General features: G+C 45.7%; 1 protein-coding gene across 2 annotated transcripts in view; it reads right to left on the bottom strand.

Annotated features, from left to right (window-relative positions):
• Window positions 1–1,653: 1,653 nt before the first annotated feature.
• The window catches only part of SELENOO (selenoprotein O), a 36,442-nt gene continuing 17,447 nt past the window's right edge, over window positions 1,654–20,648 (bottom strand). Inside the window, exons 6-9 of one of the 2 annotated variants that reach the window (XM_056573741.1) lie at window positions 13,633–13,777; window positions 11,376–11,561; window positions 10,202–10,358; window positions 1,654–2,368 (exon numbers count right to left, since the gene is read on the bottom strand). In XM_056573741.1, the coding sequence (XP_056429716.1) occupies window positions 2,171–2,368; window positions 10,202–10,358; window positions 11,376–11,561; window positions 13,633–13,777 (686 nt within the window). In that variant the 3' untranslated portion in view covers window positions 1,654–2,170. The remainder of the gene's footprint in view (window positions 2,369–10,201; window positions 10,359–11,375; window positions 11,562–13,632; window positions 13,778–20,648) is intronic. The other variant, XM_056573742.1, reaches the window with a different exon arrangement.

Here is a 20,648-nt window from a genome sequence, read left to right as displayed (position 1 = left end):
AAGAAAGCAGGTGCTGCTCCAGTGTGGAGAGTGAATATTCATCAGATGGGCAGGCATAGCATTGCGTATAGAGGAGGCAAGGGAGCTGAGCAAGCTGACTCCATGCCAACATTGCACACAACAGCACTATTGCAATGAAGATAGCAGAATGGGTAACTTTGAATTCATTAGACAGAATTGTGTAAGTGACCCATTGTTGTAATGCTGTTCAGCTACACTATTACCCAGTGAATTGGCTTTAGTACGGGTTAACAGCCTGTCAGTTTCCCTTTATTCATAGTGACATGTCAAACATGTAATCCTCTGTCATAAGTAAGCGTGCAAGCAACTTGTTCTGTCAATGTGACCCACGGAAGAGATTTATCAAACTACCTTACAGTAAGATTCTCTTTATCATATTGCTCTTTCTAAGTGAAAGCAGAGCTTTGATTGGTTTCCATCGGCTTTCTATAATAAGACAGCTTGATAAATCCCCTGAAAGAGAGAAAGACATACTGTAAGTGTTGCTACCTATATAGAAAAACAACACTACAAAAAGGAAAGCAAGTAATACACCTGCAAGTCACATACACCAGTTTAAATGCTACATTTCTAAACACACTCCCCTTTACTTCACTTTCACAATAAGATGTAGCCCAATAATAATAAACACTATCACAGTCTCCACTGTGCATTCTTATTTCCATGTAGCATTGTATGATCTATACAAAAGGCACATAGTAATCATGAGGTCATACAAAGAGTAGCCTATTTTGTGCGTATACACATTAGCGGTTTTCCCAAATCATTTACTAAAATGTAACAATAAACATATATAATTCCCACAAATTGTTGTAACCTAGACAAAATGTTCATTTAAATACTTAAGTGTTATTACAATTTCTCCATTCTCAACTTATTCACAATGAAAAATATAAATCAGTAAATGTCACCTTTGCTGAGGTGCCCAGGCTAAAATATTATGGGAGTGTAATTAGCAAGACTGAGGCAGCCAAACCTTTCAGATACTTTAAGGGTGGGGTATTTTGTGCTGCAGATGTGCCGATAGTAGTCACAAAAGTGAGCTCCCTGCTGCGGCTGGGTAGCACTGTGTGTCCGCCCTTAGCGGCAGATTCCCCACTGTAGACACAGTGCCTGCTCGAAGCAGATGCACAGCGGGATCTCCGCAGATTTTCAAGCAGATACACAGAGATACCCAGCCGCAGCAGGGAGCTCGCTCTTGGGACTGCCATCAGCACATCCGCAGTGTGAAATATGCTGTGGATGCGCTCTGTGTGAACCTACATGTTGTTTATAGTGTGTTTATAAAATGCATGTTTTATTAACATTTTGCTTTGTCTCTCTTCTGCAGCCTTTGTGATTTCACATATAGTGCAGGCTGCTATGTCTTGCTCCCTCAGAGATGCAGCCTCCAGCTCCTTTCCTGAACAAGCTTGTAAGCCAATAGTGTCCATTACCCTTTTGGTATTTTCAAACATTATAGACAACTAAAAAAAACAAGCAAAAAAAAAAAAAAAAAACAAACATAGAGGTAACAACACTTAGGGGGAGATTTATCAAAACCTGTCCAGAGGAAAAGTTACTAAGTTGCTTATAGCAACCAATCAGATCGCTTCTTTCATTTTTACAAGGCCTTATAAAAAAAAAAAAAAATTAAAGAAGCGATCTGATTGGTTACTATGGGCAACTCAGCAACTTTTCCTCTGGACAGGTTTTGATAAATCTCCCCCATACACTTTTCTCAAATATATTTACCTGAATACCTCCAAACAGGTAGATATTACAAGTGATGTCCAAAGTGTTGCTTTAGCCCAAATCACTTAAAAGATAAATCAATAAAACCAAACTTTTTCTGTTAACAATCTGAACGTGACTACAGGAAATGCAAGAAGCATTTTTTTCAAATCAATATAATGAATATACTATTAGGTTTTTTCAGGCAAAAATAGGTCAGAAATCTGAATTGATATTTTTGCCGTCATGTGCAAATTACATTTGGATAATAAAATATAGCCACAAACATGACGTCTATTGGTTTTCCTGCATATGAGCATTATGTTCTACATCCAAATGCATTTTAAAAACCTAAGAGTAGATAGTGTATCCTTGTTGTCCTTATTTAAAAGAAGAGTTCTGTTCTTCGGCATCAAGTAAAGGAACAACAAGGACTTTATGAAGATCAGGTGACACTCAGTTCTGAAGCCCAAAGCGGAGGCTTGCTATTATAGGGGATGTTGGAAACTGTTGTGGATCTACAGGCAGAAGTTGCAGCAGCTTCCAAAGGTTCTTCTGGTAAAGTCTCTGAAACCTCATAGAAGGAATCTCCCTCCTCATATGGATTTTCCAACATCGTCAACACTCTCCTGACCTAGTGAACAGATTTTTAAAAAAATACATTAATTCAAAACGTGAGCCAAATACAAGCATTTAATTATTGACAAACCTTGCATATTACTATAACATGACAATATAATCCCCATGGAGCCTGAACTTGGTCAACAGCTGTTGTTGGAGCAAACAAGGATCGTGTAGGAAATGTTTTCATGTCATACAATGTTGTCCCCAGACACAAGCAGCAGTCTCCTGCTATACCCTTCCCACCCCCTTGCATAAAATGTAGGATGTTGTACATTAACTCCTCAATGTATGCCCTGTGCCCACTCGGGCATCTGAAGCATGCGCAGGAGCTAAGCATTATTTATACCCGGTAGGTCTCAGCTGCTATCAGTAGCCCGGCCGACAGCTAATGCTGGACAGCGCCATCTAAAAGTGCTAAAAACTTCTGCCAGTTAGCTCAGGGAGCTTCCGATCAGCTGAGAGCACAGATAGAAGTCTCTTTCCTGGCTTCCATATGTCTGATCGGCGCTCCAGTCCTGCAGGCAGCCTGTACTAAGGGACTCAGGTAACACTCATCAATGCTGTTCTGGTACAGCATTTCCAAGTGTTTGCAATCGAAAGACTGCATGTGTAATAGTCCCCTATGAGGACAAAAAAAAAAATTTTTTTGTGCTCACCGTAAAACCTCTTTCTTGTAGCCTTCACTGGGGGACACCTTACTGATGGGGTATATGCTCTTGCCACTAGGAGGCACTGACACTAGGAAAAAAAAAGTTGGCTCCTCCTTGGCAGGATATACCCGCCCACCTGCAGTGAGGTAATCAGCTTTGTCACAAAGTAGTAGGAGACGCACACAAAGAAATATGTCCGAAAGACCCTAGAAAAGAATCCCAGATAAACAACCCAAGAACCGGGAAAAAAATAGTCCGGGAAAAAAATAGTCCGGAAAAAAAGATGAAGAAATGGGTGGGTGTGGTGTCCCCCAATGAAGGCTACGAGAAAGAGGATTTTACGGTGCGCACAAAAAAAAAATCTTTCTTCATTGGGGGACATCTTACTGATGGGACGTACCAAAGCAGTCCCCTAGGGTGGGAAAAACAGAAAAGGAATCAGTCCTGAGATTGTGTCCCAGAAATTGAGCTCCCGGAAGATCTCCTGTCCAAGGAGATGGACTAGGACGCCAAAGGAAAGGCCGTCCTTTGTATAGACCCAAGACACCCGGGTCATATAGAAAGACAAGAAACCACAAGAAAAAAAAGAAGATGGAATGCTGCTATGGAGAGGTCCTGTGCATGAGAGCAAAGACCTGCACAGCCGCCGACCCAAAAACCCCTGTCCCAGGGGCCCGCCATGAGCACCCAGAAGGTGACAATAGCTGTACTGGGGTAATGCAAATAGCCTGAATGCTCTCCACCCAGGAGGACATGGACCCAAAGGAAGAAGGCCTGTACTGGGGTAATGCAAATAGCCTGAATGCTCTCCACCCAGGAGGACATGGACCCAAAAAGGAAAAACACCCTGAAAAAGGGGGACATCTGATACCGGAGAGACCGACAAGTAAACTGGAGACGTAGAGTCACCTGGAAAACGAACCCCTAAAGAGAAAGGAAAACTGACGTCCACAAAAACTCTCCGGCAACAAACTTCTATGAAGAAGTGAAGGAGTGCAGAACAGAAAAGACCGCCCTGACTAATGGGATCGCAGAGGAGTCTTGGCCGGATCACTACAAATGCCCAATACCTTAACCATCACCAAAGCCTAAGGAAGCGGAAGAACCGCTTGAAAGGAAGGCAACCCACAGCATCCTAGGACAGAGTCCAAGCCAAGGAGACCAACCATAAAAATAGAAAAAGAAAACAAAGGTGCGCTCCTATTGTAGAGGTTTTAAGTAAGCAAGTACCCCCAATGGTTATGTGGTCTGCTTACCAGAGATTGTTGTGCTGCGGGCATATATATATTATATTTACAGTTGTTTCTCCGGCTGTACGCCATTCAGAGCTGAGCTCATTAAAGTTGCGGCACCAGTGTTAAAGTCCAACTACTTTCATTATGGAATATTATAATAGTCGGCGCACCCAATAAATTTGACTGTTCCTGAATCCATCCAGCTTGGTAAGGACTGTCATTCCTTTGAGGAGAAGCGCCTGGTAATGGCCTGTTTTTCTGGATCTTATCCACCTGATGTCTATCAAGTACTGAAGGGTCCTAGAGCCACTTGAGATGGACGGCGCAGCCAGCTGACCACCACTTCCACCACGATTCTACATGCAGTTTACGGTGTTGTGCCCGCAGCACAACAATCTCAGGTAAGCAGACCACATACCTATTGGGGGCACTTGCTTACCTAAAACCTCTACACTAGGAGCGCACCTTTGTTTTCTTTTTCTATTTACAGTTGTTTCTCTGGCTGTACGCCATTCGGAACTGAGCTCATTAAGGTTGCAGCACCAGTGTTAAGGACGAACTACAGTGGTCCCTCAACATACGATGGTAATTCGTTCCAAACGAGCCATCGTTTGTCGAATCCATTGTATGTTGAGGGATTCGTGCAATGTATAGTATAGGAAGCTATACTCACCTGTCCCCGCCGCTCGCGATGGTGTCCCCGGGCCTCAGCTGTCTTCTCCGGTCCTCTGCTGTCTTCCGCAAGGCCTTACTGGGCCTGCGTAGCGACGTCATTACACCGCTGCGTACGCCATTCCTATTGGATGACGTGCGCATCAGCGTATTGACGTCATCGGAGAGGGCCGAGAAGGCACCGGAAGACCAGCGTTGGACCCGGAGCATCGTGGAGGGGTAAGTAATACTTACCGCACCACACAGGGAACATTAAGCTGCTATCCGGCGGCAGCTTAAGCATTTTGCGCTGCCGGATACCACTTAATGCGATGGCCCCGACATAAAAAAGCATCGTATGTCGATGCTGACATCGACATGCGATGGCCTCTGAGAGGCCATCGTATGTCGATTTGATCATATGTCGGGGCCATCGTAGGTCGGGGGGTCACTGTACTTTAATTATGGAATATTATAATAATCAGCGCACCCAATAAATTTGACTGTTCCTGAATCCATCAAGCTTGGTCTGGACTGTCATTCCTTTGAGGAGAAGAGCCTGGTAACCTCCTGTTTTTCTGGATCTTAACCACCTGATGTCTATCAAGGAGACCAATCAGTCAGTCATAGACCCTAGTGGTCCGAGCGGACCAGAGCACTCTGAAGAAACATCCCACCAGAATGGGAACGGAGGGAGAAACAAATGAGAACCCATCTGAGACTCTAAGGGTCTGGGTACCTCCAGAAGAGTGTTAGTGCAGTACGACTGACACAGACAAAAGGGAAGGAAGAACACCCCCTTCCAGGGAGATTGTACAAACTCCTCCAACAGAAAAGAGAGCCAAGTCTGCGTGAGAAGAAGTAGAGAACCAAAAAACAGAAAGAGAGCCAGGCTGTAATAGTGGACAGTAAGCACACAAGCCTAGACAGTAAAAGTCTCTGTTGAATGCTCTCAGCAAAGAAACAAGGGCCCCGCCAGATACTCCACCTATATAGTGGGAACAGCAAGATGGCAGCATTTTGGCAGCAGAAAAAAAAAAAAAAATAGTCCCTCCAGAGGAGGGAAAACAAGGGCGGTCGAGATAAAAACTCAAGTACAGACCCATGCCAAGCACCCTGATCCCCATACCCCCTGTGGAAAGAGGATTGGCAAAACGCGCCAGGCGGCGTAAGAGCAGGGAAATTCTGCCCCACAGCCACAGGATAAATACTGGGTGGGTGGATGGAGACCCCAGGCCCCAGCGGCGACCATCGCTGTCTGGAGGAGCCACCTTATGGTGGAGGGATCGGAATTTTGTACACTGGAGCTGGGCAAAAAATACTAGACCGTAACGAGTAGGTGCCTGAGCCACCCCGGACAGAAACCCTGGAAAAAACACCTGGAGGCATAGGGAGGGGCTGAACTGACTGTCGCCCAGCAGGCCCCATGACAGAAAAGAAGTGCTCAACCGCCGCAGAACTGCGGAAACAAAATCACCGGAAGCCCCGAGGCTCACCCCACCGAACAAAGGGAAAGGTGGGCTCTGCACCCACAGAGTGGTCTTAGCAAATGTAGGAACACAGACATGGGTACCCCACGGCAGCAGTGGGGTACCATGAAAGAAAGACATCCAAGGGACCAGCAGGAAGGGAGGCATGCCTCTAGCAGACCAACAGTGCAACTTAAGAAAGGAGAACAGAGTGATGCTGCTGTTGCTGAGAAAGTCCCTGGGACCTGCAGAAAATAAGCCCACACCCCATCTCCTAATTGTGCCAGACACCAAGGCTGCAGACGCAGACTCAGGAGATGAAGAATGAATATGGTGCAGGAAAAATGCAGACACAGTGTGACATACAGGTAGAAAGGGTCCCAAGAACCCACCGGTACACACTCTGCGGAACTACACCTGGAAGAGAGACACTGAACTGCAGCATTGGCAGAAACGGAGGAGGCGACCAGGTGGATTAGAACACCATGCAGACACAGTCTGGCTATGTGGCAAAAGGACCGTGGCAACACCGGGTCCCGCATACGGTAGAGAGGGGCCTGGCCAAGTAGGTAACCCTGTAAACCATTATATATACAAGTGAACAAAAAGCGCTGGGTGGGACTTATGATGTATGAAAACGTACCTGGAGATTATGACAAAATTGGAGACAGGAAATAAAGTGCATGCGTGACTGATTGACTTTCTGGAGCTAAAACAATATATATATATATATATATATATATATATATATATATATATATATATATATATATACACATATACATATATATACATATATATAAAAAAATATAAATATATATATATACACATATACATATATATAAAAAAATATAAATATATATATATATATATATATATACACATATACATATATATATATATATATAAATATAAATATATATAAATATAAATATATTATATATATATATATATGTAATCATGAAATCATGAGTGACTAGGAGAAAAATGCAAATAATTAAAATATATGACTACAAAAAATAAGAAATGCGCACCTGGCATATAAGGTGCATAGGATTCGTGCCATATCCCCGACGAAGGAGACAGTTGTCTCAGAAACGCGTTTGAGTGCTTTTTGGTCCTCAGTGATCTCTGTAGTGACGTCACTGCAAAGCCGGAAACATCAGGCGAAACTCCTAAGCTGGAGAAATTGCAGTAGAGATGCCACCAGCCGGGGCATACTCAGGCAAAAACCCAGCAGAACCCATCCTGCTCCTCCACCGGAGTGAAGATTTCAGCATCATAGGATTTCACAATAACGAAAGGACGAACTTATAATCCGAAAACCAGATCATCTATCGGCAAGTACACTGGCGAATGTGATATACTCACAGTGACAGCACTCAAGCGTGCATCGCTGTGCTTGTTATATTCAATTCTATTGAGGATCCTTTTAATCAGTGACATAGAGTAGCGCTCCTATTAGCTCATATACATCAGATAGTAAGTTATTATAGAGTACATGCTGCTATATAACAGTCTATTTGCCCATATGTAAAGTCTTGTGTTTTTTTTCTATTGGGTAAATATAATATAGATCTTATTGTACTCTCTCTTTAGGTTCCAGTATAGTAACACTCTCTGCACTTTGCATCAAACCTGCACGAATCCTATGCAACTTATTTGCCAGGTGCGCATTTCTTCTTTTTTGTACTCATATTTTAATTATTTGCATTTCTTTCTCCTAGTCACTCATGATATAGATATATATTCTTTCATCTCCAGAAAGTCAATCACGCATGCACTTTATTTCCTGTCTCCAATTTTGTTAGACTGGCAATAACAGTTAGACTGGCAATAACTGCATCCCTTTGTCATAGGTGGGAGGGTGGGTAGGCCGAGAAACACCACCCCCTGGGAGGGAGGCAAAGGAGCCGTGGAATGCATCCCTGACATCCCGTATAGCGTCCATGGGACGCACTGGGACAGTTCTACGTATACCGTGCACAAAAGTGGGGTACCGGAACTCCAGCCGCAAAAACATCAGTTGTGCGACGTGTGACAGGGTGGCAGAAGAAAACCTGCAGACAACTGTCTGGCTTACTGGCATGGATCCCCAGTGGACAGCGAGTCACTCCGTTGGGCACTCCGCACAGCGGTGAGGCATCGGAACCCCAGCTGCAGACACAACAGCCACGAGATGTGTGACAGGCAGTGTAGTAAACCATGCAGACCGCTGTCTGGCTTACTGGTATGGATCCATAGTGGACAGCGAGTCATACCGTAGGCACCTCGCACAGTAGTGAGGTACCGGAAGTCCAGTCGCAGATACGCCATCCATGAGATGTGTGACAGGTGGTGTAGGAAACCATGCAGACCACTGTCTGGCTTACTGGTATGGGTCCAGACCTCGAGCTCCCGCCAGGCGCGTTTGCGTGCGCCAAGCCCCGGCAATAGGGAAGGAGGGCGGTGCTAGAAACTCCAGCAGCGCGGCAGCCGGGGAGGAGGAGCTATCTGATCTACCAGCTCCAGCGCTGACCAGGAAAAGAAGAAGGGCGGAGCTACGCCGCAATAGTCCCCAGTTACAAAGGTAGAGGAGGCGCAGTCTGGCCTCCCAGAGTGCTGATTCAGGGCAAAAAGAAGGGTGGCGATGTGCCGCCAGAGCCCTGGACTCCCGCTGGCAGAGCAGACCCCTCCGGGAGAAAAACATAACCGGCGGAAGCAAGAACAGCGAGGCTGTTCAGAGGTGAGCCGACAAGAACTCATGTGGAGGGAGCCGCTGCAAAATGCCAGCGGCTGTCCTCCACAGGACCTAGTATACACAAAACACAGCCCCTCCCTCAGGGGACCTGAGGGAGCCCCAACTTGATTTTCCAATAAAGGACAGAGTCCCACTGTAAAAGAAATGGAGGGGGGAGGGAATATACTCACCTGAAGAGGTCTTCAGCCAGCTTTTAAGTCACTTGCATCGCGTCATGCTGCAACAGACAGGACGAGCAGGGAAAATAGGGGGACCCGGACCCTAGGTACGACCCCAGGCACTGGCCATTGGTGGGAAGGGGTTAACGGTGCATTTTGCTCTATGCCCCGTGCCCATTAGCCACATATCTCCGTTGGCGGGAAAGGGTTAACGGTGCATTTTGCTCTATGCCCTGTGCCCCTTAGCCGCATATGGGGGAACACGTAGCGCCATGCTCCTGAACCCCCACCTGAAAAAAAGGAAACAAAAGAGTAAAGAACCTAACTAAACAGCCCTTACTAGAAAATAAAAAAAAGACGAGGTCTGGGGAGCTCCCAGACCTGTGTCTTGCCTCCTGCTGACACTAGCTAAACCCGATTACCTCACTGCAGGTGGGCGGGTATATCCTGCCAGGGAGGAGTAGACTTTTTTTCCTAGTGTCAGCACCTCCTAGTGGCAAGAGTATATACCCAATCTGAGCGGCCAGGGCACACAGTAAAGTAAGTGACCCTTCGGACTCCAGTTCACCCACACTATCAACCAGGTGAACTTACTGACAGTTTTCCCATTAATAAATCTATCCCATTAGTCCTAATTTGGGGACCAAAAAAATAAATAGATTAAAAAAAGGTGAAATAAAAGGACTCCTAATAAAATGCGACCAATCAGCCCCATGTACAGCTCTATGGTACCAATAAAAATTTCAAAAACACTGAACTGTGGAAGGAAAAATAAAAAAAAAGTTCAATTTCTTACTGCACAGTGAACACCCTAGAAATTAAACCAGAACAATGGTCAAATTACCGTCCCAAAAGGCCTACGTCTTTTGGGACACATGGAAAAGGTTGGGTTAAAAAATATTAACAGCAGGGACATACTCATGTTACATGTAAATGTTACCTCTGTGAAATCTCCCTTTTCAGCCGCATTTATTGCATTTTGAGCAATGTAATTTCTCAGAATGTGTTTTGGATTGTTGGAATTCATGATCTTCTGCCTTTTGGCAAGAAAATTGCCACCATCTCCGGCATTTTCTTCTTCCTTCTTTATGCGGGCACTGAAAATAAACACAAAACCCATTGAAAATTTCTTCTCACAGAGTATATAAAAGTTTATTTTTATGGTCCTGCAGATACAATCCATCTTACAAACTAAGTGCTCAATAAAATCCAAATAGATTTGACAAGTTTTATCCAATTCTTTAGACCAAATTTGTATTCAAATGCTGCAGCTTAATCATAGTTCTGCAAAAATGGTAAATCGACCACAACAATTAAGCAAAGCCTGAGGCATGTTTCAAAATATGGCAATAAACATCTGACATACATGCATGATAGTAAGGGTTAACCCTTGCCTGTCGTCTCAGGTGACTTTTCTCATGTGTTAACATGTGCGTGAGTTGAGCGAACTTGCAGTAAATTGGCTTGTAGGGAACCTCGCAGCTCGGCTGTTGATTACTTTAGTCTGCATAAATTAGTTCAGCTTTCTAAGGGCTCCAGTTGCCTGGAAAAGGTGGATACAGACCTAGGAGACCTAAGGCTGTCATCCCGGACTTTTCCAGGCAACCAGAGCCCTTAGAAAGCTGAACTAATTAACGCAGACTAAAGTCATCAACCGCCAAGCTGCAAGGTTCGCTACGAGGTTCGCCACAAGCCAATTAACTGTAATCTCGCTCAACTCTAGTTTCCTTGGGAAGGAGAATTCATGCCCAGAAAAAAGTTCCTTTGAGATAGATTATCCAACCAGAGAGACAAAAGGTGTCCAGCATAATTGGAGGGCAGGAAAGATCCTAGATGAAGATATTATTCATAAATGGGCAACAGACTCCTTGAGAGCAGTGCCATCCCCACAGAGAGCACCTTGGTAAATAATAGTGGAGGAGGGCTATGACCTAGAAATGGCAAAGCACATGAAATACCCAAAGTGGCTAATGGGGATATGTAAGTAAGCATCCTTTATGTCTTGGAGAACCAGGATGGAATGGACTGGTCCATCCTTCTTGGGTGACATGTTCTCTTTAAATGGTTGATCATAGTATAACTGATCAGTTTGCACAAAGTACAAATATATATACCTGTATTTTTGAAGCCATTCTTTCCAGGTGTTCTTGTAATCTTTAATTTGGTCCTCAGCACTTGCCTGCATAAGCTTCTCATATTTTTCTATACGTTCCAACTCTTGACTTATGTTGTTTTGTGATTCAATCAACGCAAACAACATAGGATTGCTCTGTGCTAACATCAGTATTGTTGAAAGTTGCCTGAAAAAAATCAAATATATCTATCTATCGTGGGGTGCTCTACACACAAACTAATTACCCTCCAACACACACAGCATTACCATCTTACCTGCATTTGACCTAAATAATGAGCGTGTTAGATTTGTATGGCTATGCCACATATGGTGGCCAATGGCCAAAGAAATGTAATGGCTTTACCAGCAAACCTGTGTGGCCACTGTATACAGGCAATGCTTTTCTTGCATAAGGAAACCAGAATGTTTGAATGTACTTGAATATCAAGGCACATTTACTGATCCCGTCCCTGTGCCATTTCACATGGCAGTATTTGGGTCAGTATTCGTGAACCAAAATCAGGGGTAGAACACAGAAATAATATAATGGAAATACTTGCTGCTCTGAGCTTTAGACCCACTTCTTATTTTAGCTTCCAAATACTAATACAAAATTATGAATAAAATACTGACATGTGAAAGAGGCTTAATACTTAGCATAAACTTATAGAACAGCAGTTAAATGATAAGACAAACTTATCACAGTGGCTCATAAATTTTTTGCATCTTTAGATTGTCTAACTCCATACCACCTATTGGTTGTTTACTTTACATCAATATTTTAGAACAATTTTGTAAACACACATAAGCCACACTACTTAACAGACTTTGTCAGATTATTCAACATATGGTGCTATAAATAAATATGAAGCTCTGGCCAAGCACAACACCTGCCGGCGGGACGTTAGGGTGAGCTGGTCCGGGCCATGTATGCTGCAGGTCGTTGCGGGCTGTCCATTTTCACCGGGGGGGGGGGGGGGTCTCTTCTCTACGCTTCGGCCCCAGAGTAGTGAGGTTGCCTTGACGACGACGCACAGAGAAGTTCATGCGCAACGTCCCTGTGCGTCGTCATCAAGGCAACGTCACTACTCCGGGGCTGAAGCACGGAGAAGAGGCCCCCCCGGTAAAAGTGGACAGCCCTCAACGACTAACCATCCTCACCGGACGGTCCCTGCAGCATTAGATGGCCCGGACCAGCTCACCCTAACCTCCCCCGTGGGGAGGAGAGTACAAAACAAAAAGGGGGGGGAGGCTGGATGATGACAAAGGCTGCAGTGGTCTTCAACCTGCGGACCTCCAGAGGTTTCTAAACTACAACACCCAGCAAGCCGGGGGGTGTTTTCAGCAAACATAAATCGTGCTGAAAAACTCGGCTTATACTCGAGTATATATGGTAATTCATTTTTTATCAATTTTTTGGGGGAGTAAAAAGTTATAAAAAAGCAGCAATTTTGAATTTTTTTTTTACTTTTACGCTGTTCAACGTACGGTATCATTAACATTATATTTTAATAGTTTGGATATTTACGCATGCGGCGATACGAATTATGTTTATACATTTTTTATTTTATATATTTTTATTATTTTTTTTTACACTTTTTGGGGGTGAAATGGGAAAAATTGGGACATTTTACATTTTTATTGGGGGAGGGGATTTTTCATATTTTTTTTCACTTTTTTTGTTTTTTACTTTTAAATTTACATTGTAATAGTGCCCATAGGGGACTATTTACAGCAATCATTTGATTGCTAATATTGTTCAGTGCTATGCATAGGGCATAGCACTGATCAGTGTTATCTGTCATCTTCTGCTCTGGTCTGCTCGATCTCCGACTAGGGTAGAAGACCCGTGGAAGGCAGCGGAGGCAGGCGAGGGGACCTCAGTCTGCCGTTCTGGATGATTGGATCTTTGCAGCAGCGCTGTGGGTGATCCGTTCATCCATTTTAGTGGTAGCAGCGCTTACAGCCGTTATCTGTATTGATCACGGCATCAGAGGGGTTAATGGCGGACATCCGCGCGATCGTGGATGTCTGCCATTACCGGCAGGTCCCGGCTGCTGATAGCAGACCCGAGCATCGCTCCGACGCTAGCGGTTATGAATAGGACGTAAATGTATGTCCTGGTGCGTTAATACCAGCTCACCAGGACGTACATTTACTATTCTGGGAATAGCAAAAATACTGAAATCTATTGCATAACATGTTGGCATTACGTAATATTGAACTCTTCCTGCATGTAATACCGATATTTACTATACCTTGGATTCATCCTTGGTTTGAAAGCAACTTTCAGTTCTTCCATACTAGCACATTGTTCAATGATTAAGTCCAAGAATCCATCTATGTCATCATCCTTCCCAGAAAACTTGCTGAGGATCCGGAATGTATTTGTAAAATCGGAGCCTTAAAAAATAAAACAAAATTCTGTCTTAATATGTGCATAAAATTATACATAATGATCGGTTTACTAAGAGACATGTTAACTAGGGATCGACCGATTATCGGTATGGCCGATATTATCGGCCGATAATCACGATTTTGGGCATTATCGGTATCGGCAATTATCTTGCCGATAAGCCGATAATGCCCCGCCCCCCGCACCGCCCCCACCGCACCGCGACCGCCACCCCCTCGACCCGCCGCACCGCACCCCCGACCCACCGCACCGCGTCGCACCCCCCACCGTGATGCTAGGCGGTATACCGGTATGGATTTTTTCCCATACCGCTATACCGGTCGGGCCCCTCCCCCACCCTCCGAGTCAATAAAAAAAATTAAACTTACCCGTAATGGGTAAGTGTCCGGGGGTTCCTGTAGTGTCCGGGGGCGTTCCGGGTGGAGGGTGGTCCGGTCCGGGCTGTCCTTCTTCTCCGGCGGTCTTCTTCTCCACTCCGGGCAGGCTCCGGCCTAGTACGCTGCATAGACGTCGCTACGCCGTGACGTCAGGTGCGTCGCCGCGCACGGGCGTCACTGCGCAGCGGCGTCTATGCAGCGTACTAGGCCGGAGCCTGCTCGGAGTGGAGAAGATGACCGCCGGAGGAGAAGGACAGCCCGGACCGGACCGCCCTCCACCCGGAACGCCCCCGGACACTACAGGAACGATGGATGGATGGCCCGGAGCACCCTGGCAGGTAGGGGAGAGAGGCGGGTGGCGGCGGCGCCTATGGCCCCGCAAAAGCCACTGCAGATCATTGATTTAAAGCGCCCGCTTTAAATCAATGATCTGCAGCGGTGTCGCAGGGGGTTAAATAGCCGATAACTTATACCGGAATATCGGTATAAGTTATCGGCTATCGGCCCTAACCTGCACCGATTATCGGTATCGGCCCTAAAAAAACGATATCGGTCGATCCCTAATGTTAACTATGGTGTATAAAAATTGAGAAAACTCTATAACAGTGATGGTGAACCTTTTTGAGCCCGAGTGCCCAAACCGTAATGCACGCCAACTTCCCTCAAAGTTCCAGCACAGCAATTAAATCAGAATACTGAGGTTTAAGTTAAGAGAAAAAAAAAACAAAAAAAAAAAAACATACAGTTGCCATAACTAATTAACATATTTTGTTTTAAAAGAAGAACACAACAACAGAGTTCAATGATCCAAACTTTTTTTTTTAATTGATAGTTTATAGTTCCCCCCACATTAGGTGTGCAGTACAGTTCCCCCCACATTAGGTGTGCAGTACAGTTCCCCCCACATTAGGTGTGCAGTACAGTTCCCCCCACATTAGGTGTGCAGTACAGTTCCCCCCACATTAGGTGTGCAGTACAGTTCCCCCCACATTAGGTGTGCAGTACAGTTCCCTCCACATTAGGTGTGCAGTACAGTTCCCCCCACATTAGGTGTGCAGTACAGTTCCCCCCACATTAGGTGTGCAGTACAGTTCCCTCCACATTAGGTGTGCAGTACAGTTCCCCCCACATAAGGTGTGCAGTACAGTTCCCTCCACATTAGGTGTGCAGTACAGTTCCCCCCACATTAGGTGTGCAGTACAGTTCCCCCCACATTAGGTGTGCAGTACAGTTCCCTCCACATTAGGTGTGCAGTACAGTTCCCTCCACATTAGGTGTGCAGTACAGTTCCCCCCACATTAGGTGTGCAGTACAGTTCCCCCCACATAAGGTGTGCAGTACAGTTCCCTCCACATTAGGTGTGCAGTACAGTTCCCCCCACATTAAGTGTGCAGTACAGTTCCCCCCACTTTAGGTGTGCAGTACAGCTCCCCCACATTAGGTGTGCAGTACAGTTCCCTCCACATTAGGTGTGCAGTACAGTTCCCCCCACATTAGGTGTGCAGTACAGTTCCCTCCACATTAGGTGTGCAGTACAGTTCCCCCCACATTAGGTGTGCAGTACAGTTCCCCCCACATTAGGTGTGCAGTACAGTTCCCTCCACATTAGGTGTGCAGTACAGTTCCCCCCACATTAGGTGTGCAGTACAGCTCCCCCACATTAGGTGCTGTATAGCACCCCCACAGACATACAGCCTTCAGCCATATACAATGGATGGCTGGAGGCTGTATGCCTGTGTACTGCCCCACTTCAGTGTTCCGACCACTGCTCCTCCAGTCCGGGGTCACAATCTACTGCTATGGACTACAGGCCATAGCAGTAGTTTCCGGACCGGAGGAGTGGTGGTCGGAACACTGAAGATGACGTACAACATACAGGTAATTTACCATGCGTGCGCGTCCTCCTCCTCGCTGCTCCGCTGTTGCTATGGCCACACGCACGTCAGCGACGTCCCTGCGTGCGCTACCTCCCGGCGGCCCCTGCGTTTTTAAAGTTAACACGGGGCTGCAGAAAGGTAACCGGGGCATCCTTGTGTCCCGAAAAGATCTTTCAGGACACAGAGATGTCCCGAATGGGCTGACGGCGAACTATGGCCGTGTGCCCACAGAGGGGGGCTCGGCGTGCCACAGGTTCGCCATCACTGCTCTATAACATAGGTTATCCCACCAATGTAACCTCCACCTCTGATCAGACATCTATATCTACACACTGCATTTTCTTTGAACGGCCCTTCCCTGCAATCAGCTGTAGGATGCACATTTATATTACACAGGTCAGTTCCACTGAAGTGAACTGAGTCGAGATGTAATACCACACACAACCTGAAGACAGGTGTGGTGCTGTTTATGGAAGAAAACAACTATGTTTTTCTATTCCTGGATAACCCCTTTTACCTCCACTGGCCAGCGTTTGGAAGTAAAGGTTCTGAATGCTGCTTTCGCGCTTCAAGGGTCGGCCATGCCTCTCGTGACATCATGGCCACGCCCCCTCAATGGAAGCCTATGGGAGGGGGTGTGGCAGCTGTCACGCTCTCTCCCATAGACTTGCATTGAGGGGGCGTGGGCGTGGCCAACCCCTTCCAAACGCTGGCAAGTACCCCTTTAAGGTAAAATGAGTAGCAAAAGGGAACAGAACCTCAAAGTGACAGTAGTGACTATGGGAAGCACATAATCTCCCAACCGCCTCCAGGCACTGCAAACAGTGATTGTTGATTATGTCACTCTGCCTTAACCCCTTAAAGGGGTACTCCGCCCCTGGCATCTTATCCCCTATCCCAGCAGCGGGACCCCGGCGATCTGACATCTTATCCCCGATCCTTTGGATAGGGGATAAGATGTCTAGGGGCGGAGTACCCCTTTAAGGACCAGGCCCATTTTGGCCCTAAAAGGGGTACTCCGGTGGAAAACTTTATTATTATTTTTTTTAATGAACTGGTGCCAGAAAGTTAAACAGATTTGTAAATTACTTCTATTAAAAAAAATCTTAATCCTTTTAGTACTTTTTAGCAGCTGTATGCTACAGAAGAAATTCTTTACTTTTTGAATTTCTTTTTTGTGTTGTCCACAGTGCTCTCTGCTGACACCTCTGTTCATGTCAGGAACTGCCCAGAGCAGCATAGGTTTGCTATGGGGATTTTCTCCTGCTCTGGACAGTTCCCGATACAGGTATCAGTGTCAGCAGGTTTTGTTTTCACAGTGTACACTTTATGGTAAAAGTTACAATGTTTTCTTTATTCTGTGGGTTAATACAATTAAAATGATACCCATGTTATATGCTTTTCTATAATTGTACCGTTTAAAAAAAAATAAAAAAATAAAAAAACTATTTTAACAAAATTAGTCTGTTTGAAATTGCCCTAATTTGACCACCTATAACTCAAATTTTTCCTTATACGGGGCGGTATGAGGGCTAATTTTTTGCCCCGTGATCTGTTATTAATTTATTTTGGAATAAAATGTGACAAAAATGCGGCAATTTTGGACTCATTTTTTTTACGTTTACGCCGTTCACCATACGGGATAATTAACAATATATTTTGATAGTTCAGATTTTTACGCATGCGGCGATACCAAATATGTATATACTTTTTTAGGGTTTTTTTTTTACGCTTTTTTGGAGTAGAATGAGATAAACTGATTATTTACGTTTTTATTGGGGGAGGGGATTTTTCACATTTTTAAACTTTTTTTTTATAAGTGCTATCATTTGATTGATTATACTGTTCAGTGCTATGCCTCGGGCATAGCACTGATCAGTATTATTTGCAATCTTCTGCTCTGGTCTGCTCGATCTCAGACCAGAGCAGAAGACGCTGGAAGACGGACGGAGGCAGGTGAGGGGTCATTATGGATGATCGGATCCCCGCAGCCGCGCTGCGGGCGATCCAATCATCCATTTAACCACTTAAGGACCTAGGGCGTATGGATACGCCTTGACGTCCTGGTACTTAAGGACCCAGGGCGTATCCATACGCCCGTGGGAATTTCGGTCCCCGCCGCGCGCCGGGCGGGGACCGGGCCGGGGTGACTGCTGATATCAATCAGCAGGCACCCCGTGCAAATGCCCAGGGGGGTCATCAGACCCCCCCCCGTCGGCGATCGGCGCAAATCGCAAGTGAATTCACACTTGCGATTTGCGCCGATTCCGGGTCATACGGGTCTATTGTGACCCGGAATAGAAGGGGGATCGCGGTTGTCTAAGACACCCACGATCCCCCTGTAGGCATAGGAGTGAGGTGGCAGGGTTGCCACCCCTCCTATCCCTGCTATTGGTCGTCGCCTCTGACGATCAATAGCAGACCAATAGCAGACCGGGGGCGGGGGGGTTAACTTTCGTTTTCCCCGTCCTGCCCTCCCACAATAGGCGGGGCAGAACGGGGAACCGAAGGGGACCGGGCGCCGACGTCCACTTACCCGTCCGGAGGCTGCGGCGACGTTGATCGGCGGGCGACGTCACGTGCGTCTGAAGAGGACGGCTGCCGGGATCCTACGGAAGCCGGTAAGTAGATCTGGAGGGCTACAGTCTGAGACCGTGGTCTCTAACTGTAGCCCTCCAGATGTTGCAAAACTACAACTCCCAGCATGCCCAGACAGCTGTTTGGGCATGCTGGAATATGTAGTTTTGCAACAGCTGGAGGGATACAGTTTGAGACCATTATACAGTGGTCTCTAAACTATATCCCTCCAGATATTGCAAAACTACAACTCCTAGCATGCCCACATAGCTGTTTGTTGTCTGGACATGCTGGGAGTTGTAGTTTTGCAACATCTGGAGGTCCACAGTTTGGAGATCACTGTGCTGTGGTCTAAAAACTGTAGCTCTCCAGATGTTGCAAAACTGCAATTCCCAGCATGCCCAGAAAGCAAACAGCTGTCTCGGCATGCTGGGAGTTGTAGTTGGGTACCTCCAGCTATTGCATAACTACATCTCCCAGCATGCCCTTCGGTGATTAGTACATGCTGGGAGTTTAGTTTTGCAACAGCTGGAGGCACACTGGTTGGAAAATATTGAGTTAGGTAACAGAACCTAACTGAAGGTTTTCCAACCAGTGTGCCTCCAGCTGTTGCAAAACTACAACTCCCAGCATGCACGGTCTGTCAGTACATGCTGGGAGTTGTAGTTTTGAAACAGCTGGAGGTTTGCCCCCCCTTGTGAACGTACAGGGTACATTCACATAGGCGGGTTTACAGTAAATTTCCTGCTTCAAGTTTGGGCTGCGGCAAATTCTTTGCCGCAGTGCAAACTCCTAGCGGGAAATTCACCGTAACCTGCCAGTGTGAATGTACCCTAAAAACACTACACTACACTAACACCTAATAAAGGGTAAAACACTACATATACAGCCCTTACACTGCCCCCCCCCCCCCCCCAATAAACAATTTAAAACGTCTTGTACGGCAGGGTTTCCAAAACGGAGCCTCCAGCTGTTGCAAAACAACAACTCCCAGCATTTCTGGACAGCCACTGACTGTCCAGGCATGCTGGGAGTTTAGCAACAGCTGGAGGCACCCTGTTTGGGAATCACTGGCGTAGAATACCCCTATGTCCACCCCTGTGCAATCCCTAATTTAGTCCTCAAATGCGCATGGTGCTCTCTTACTTCGGAGCCCTGTCGTATTTCAAGGCAACAGTTTAGGGTCACATATGGGGTATTTCCGTACTCGGGAGAAATTACACTACAAATTTTGGGGGGCTTTTTTTCCTTTTACCGCTTGTGAAAAGGAAAAGTTGGGGGCTACACCAGCCTGTAAGTGTAAATTTTTTTTATTTTTTTACACTAACATGCTGGTGTTGCCCCATACTTTTTATTTCCACAAGCGGTAAAAGGAAAAAAAAGACCCCCAAAATTTGTAACGCAATTTCTCCTGAGTACAGAAATACCCCAGATGTGGGCGTAAAATGCTCTGCGGGCACACAACAAGGCTCAGGAGGAGTGAGAGTGCACCATGTACATTTGAGGCCTAAATTGGTGATTTGCACAGGGGTGGCTGATTTTACAGCGGTTCTGACAAACGCAAAAAAAAATAAATACCCACATGTGACCCCATTTTGGAAACTACACCCCTCACCGAACGTGACAAGGGGTATAGTGAGCCTGAACACCCCACAGGTGTTTGACGAATTTTCATTAAAGTTGGATGGGAAAATGAAAAAAAATTATATTTTTTCACTAAAATGCTGGTGTTACCCTAAATTTTTCATTTTCACATCCTGAAATAGGAAAAAAGCCCCCCCAAATTTGTAAACCCATCTCTTCTGAGTAAGAACATACCCCATATGTAAATTTAAAGTGCTCTGCGGGCGAACTACAATGCTCAGAAGAGAAGGAGCGCCATTGGGATTTTGTAGAGAAAATTTGTCCGGAATTGAAGGCCACATGTGTTTACAAAGCCCCCATAGTGCCAGAACAATGGACCCCCGACACATGTGACCCCATTTTGGAAACTACACCCCTCACGTAATGTAATAAGGGGTACATTG

This window comes from Hyla sarda, chromosome 4, assembly GCF_029499605.1.
Source record: "Hyla sarda isolate aHylSar1 chromosome 4, aHylSar1.hap1, whole genome shotgun sequence".
NCBI classification, from domain to species: Eukaryota; Metazoa; Chordata; class Amphibia; order Anura; family Hylidae; genus Hyla; species Hyla sarda.
The sequence above is the reverse complement of the archived record's forward strand: the minus strand, read 5'-3'. Positions and strand labels throughout refer to the sequence as shown.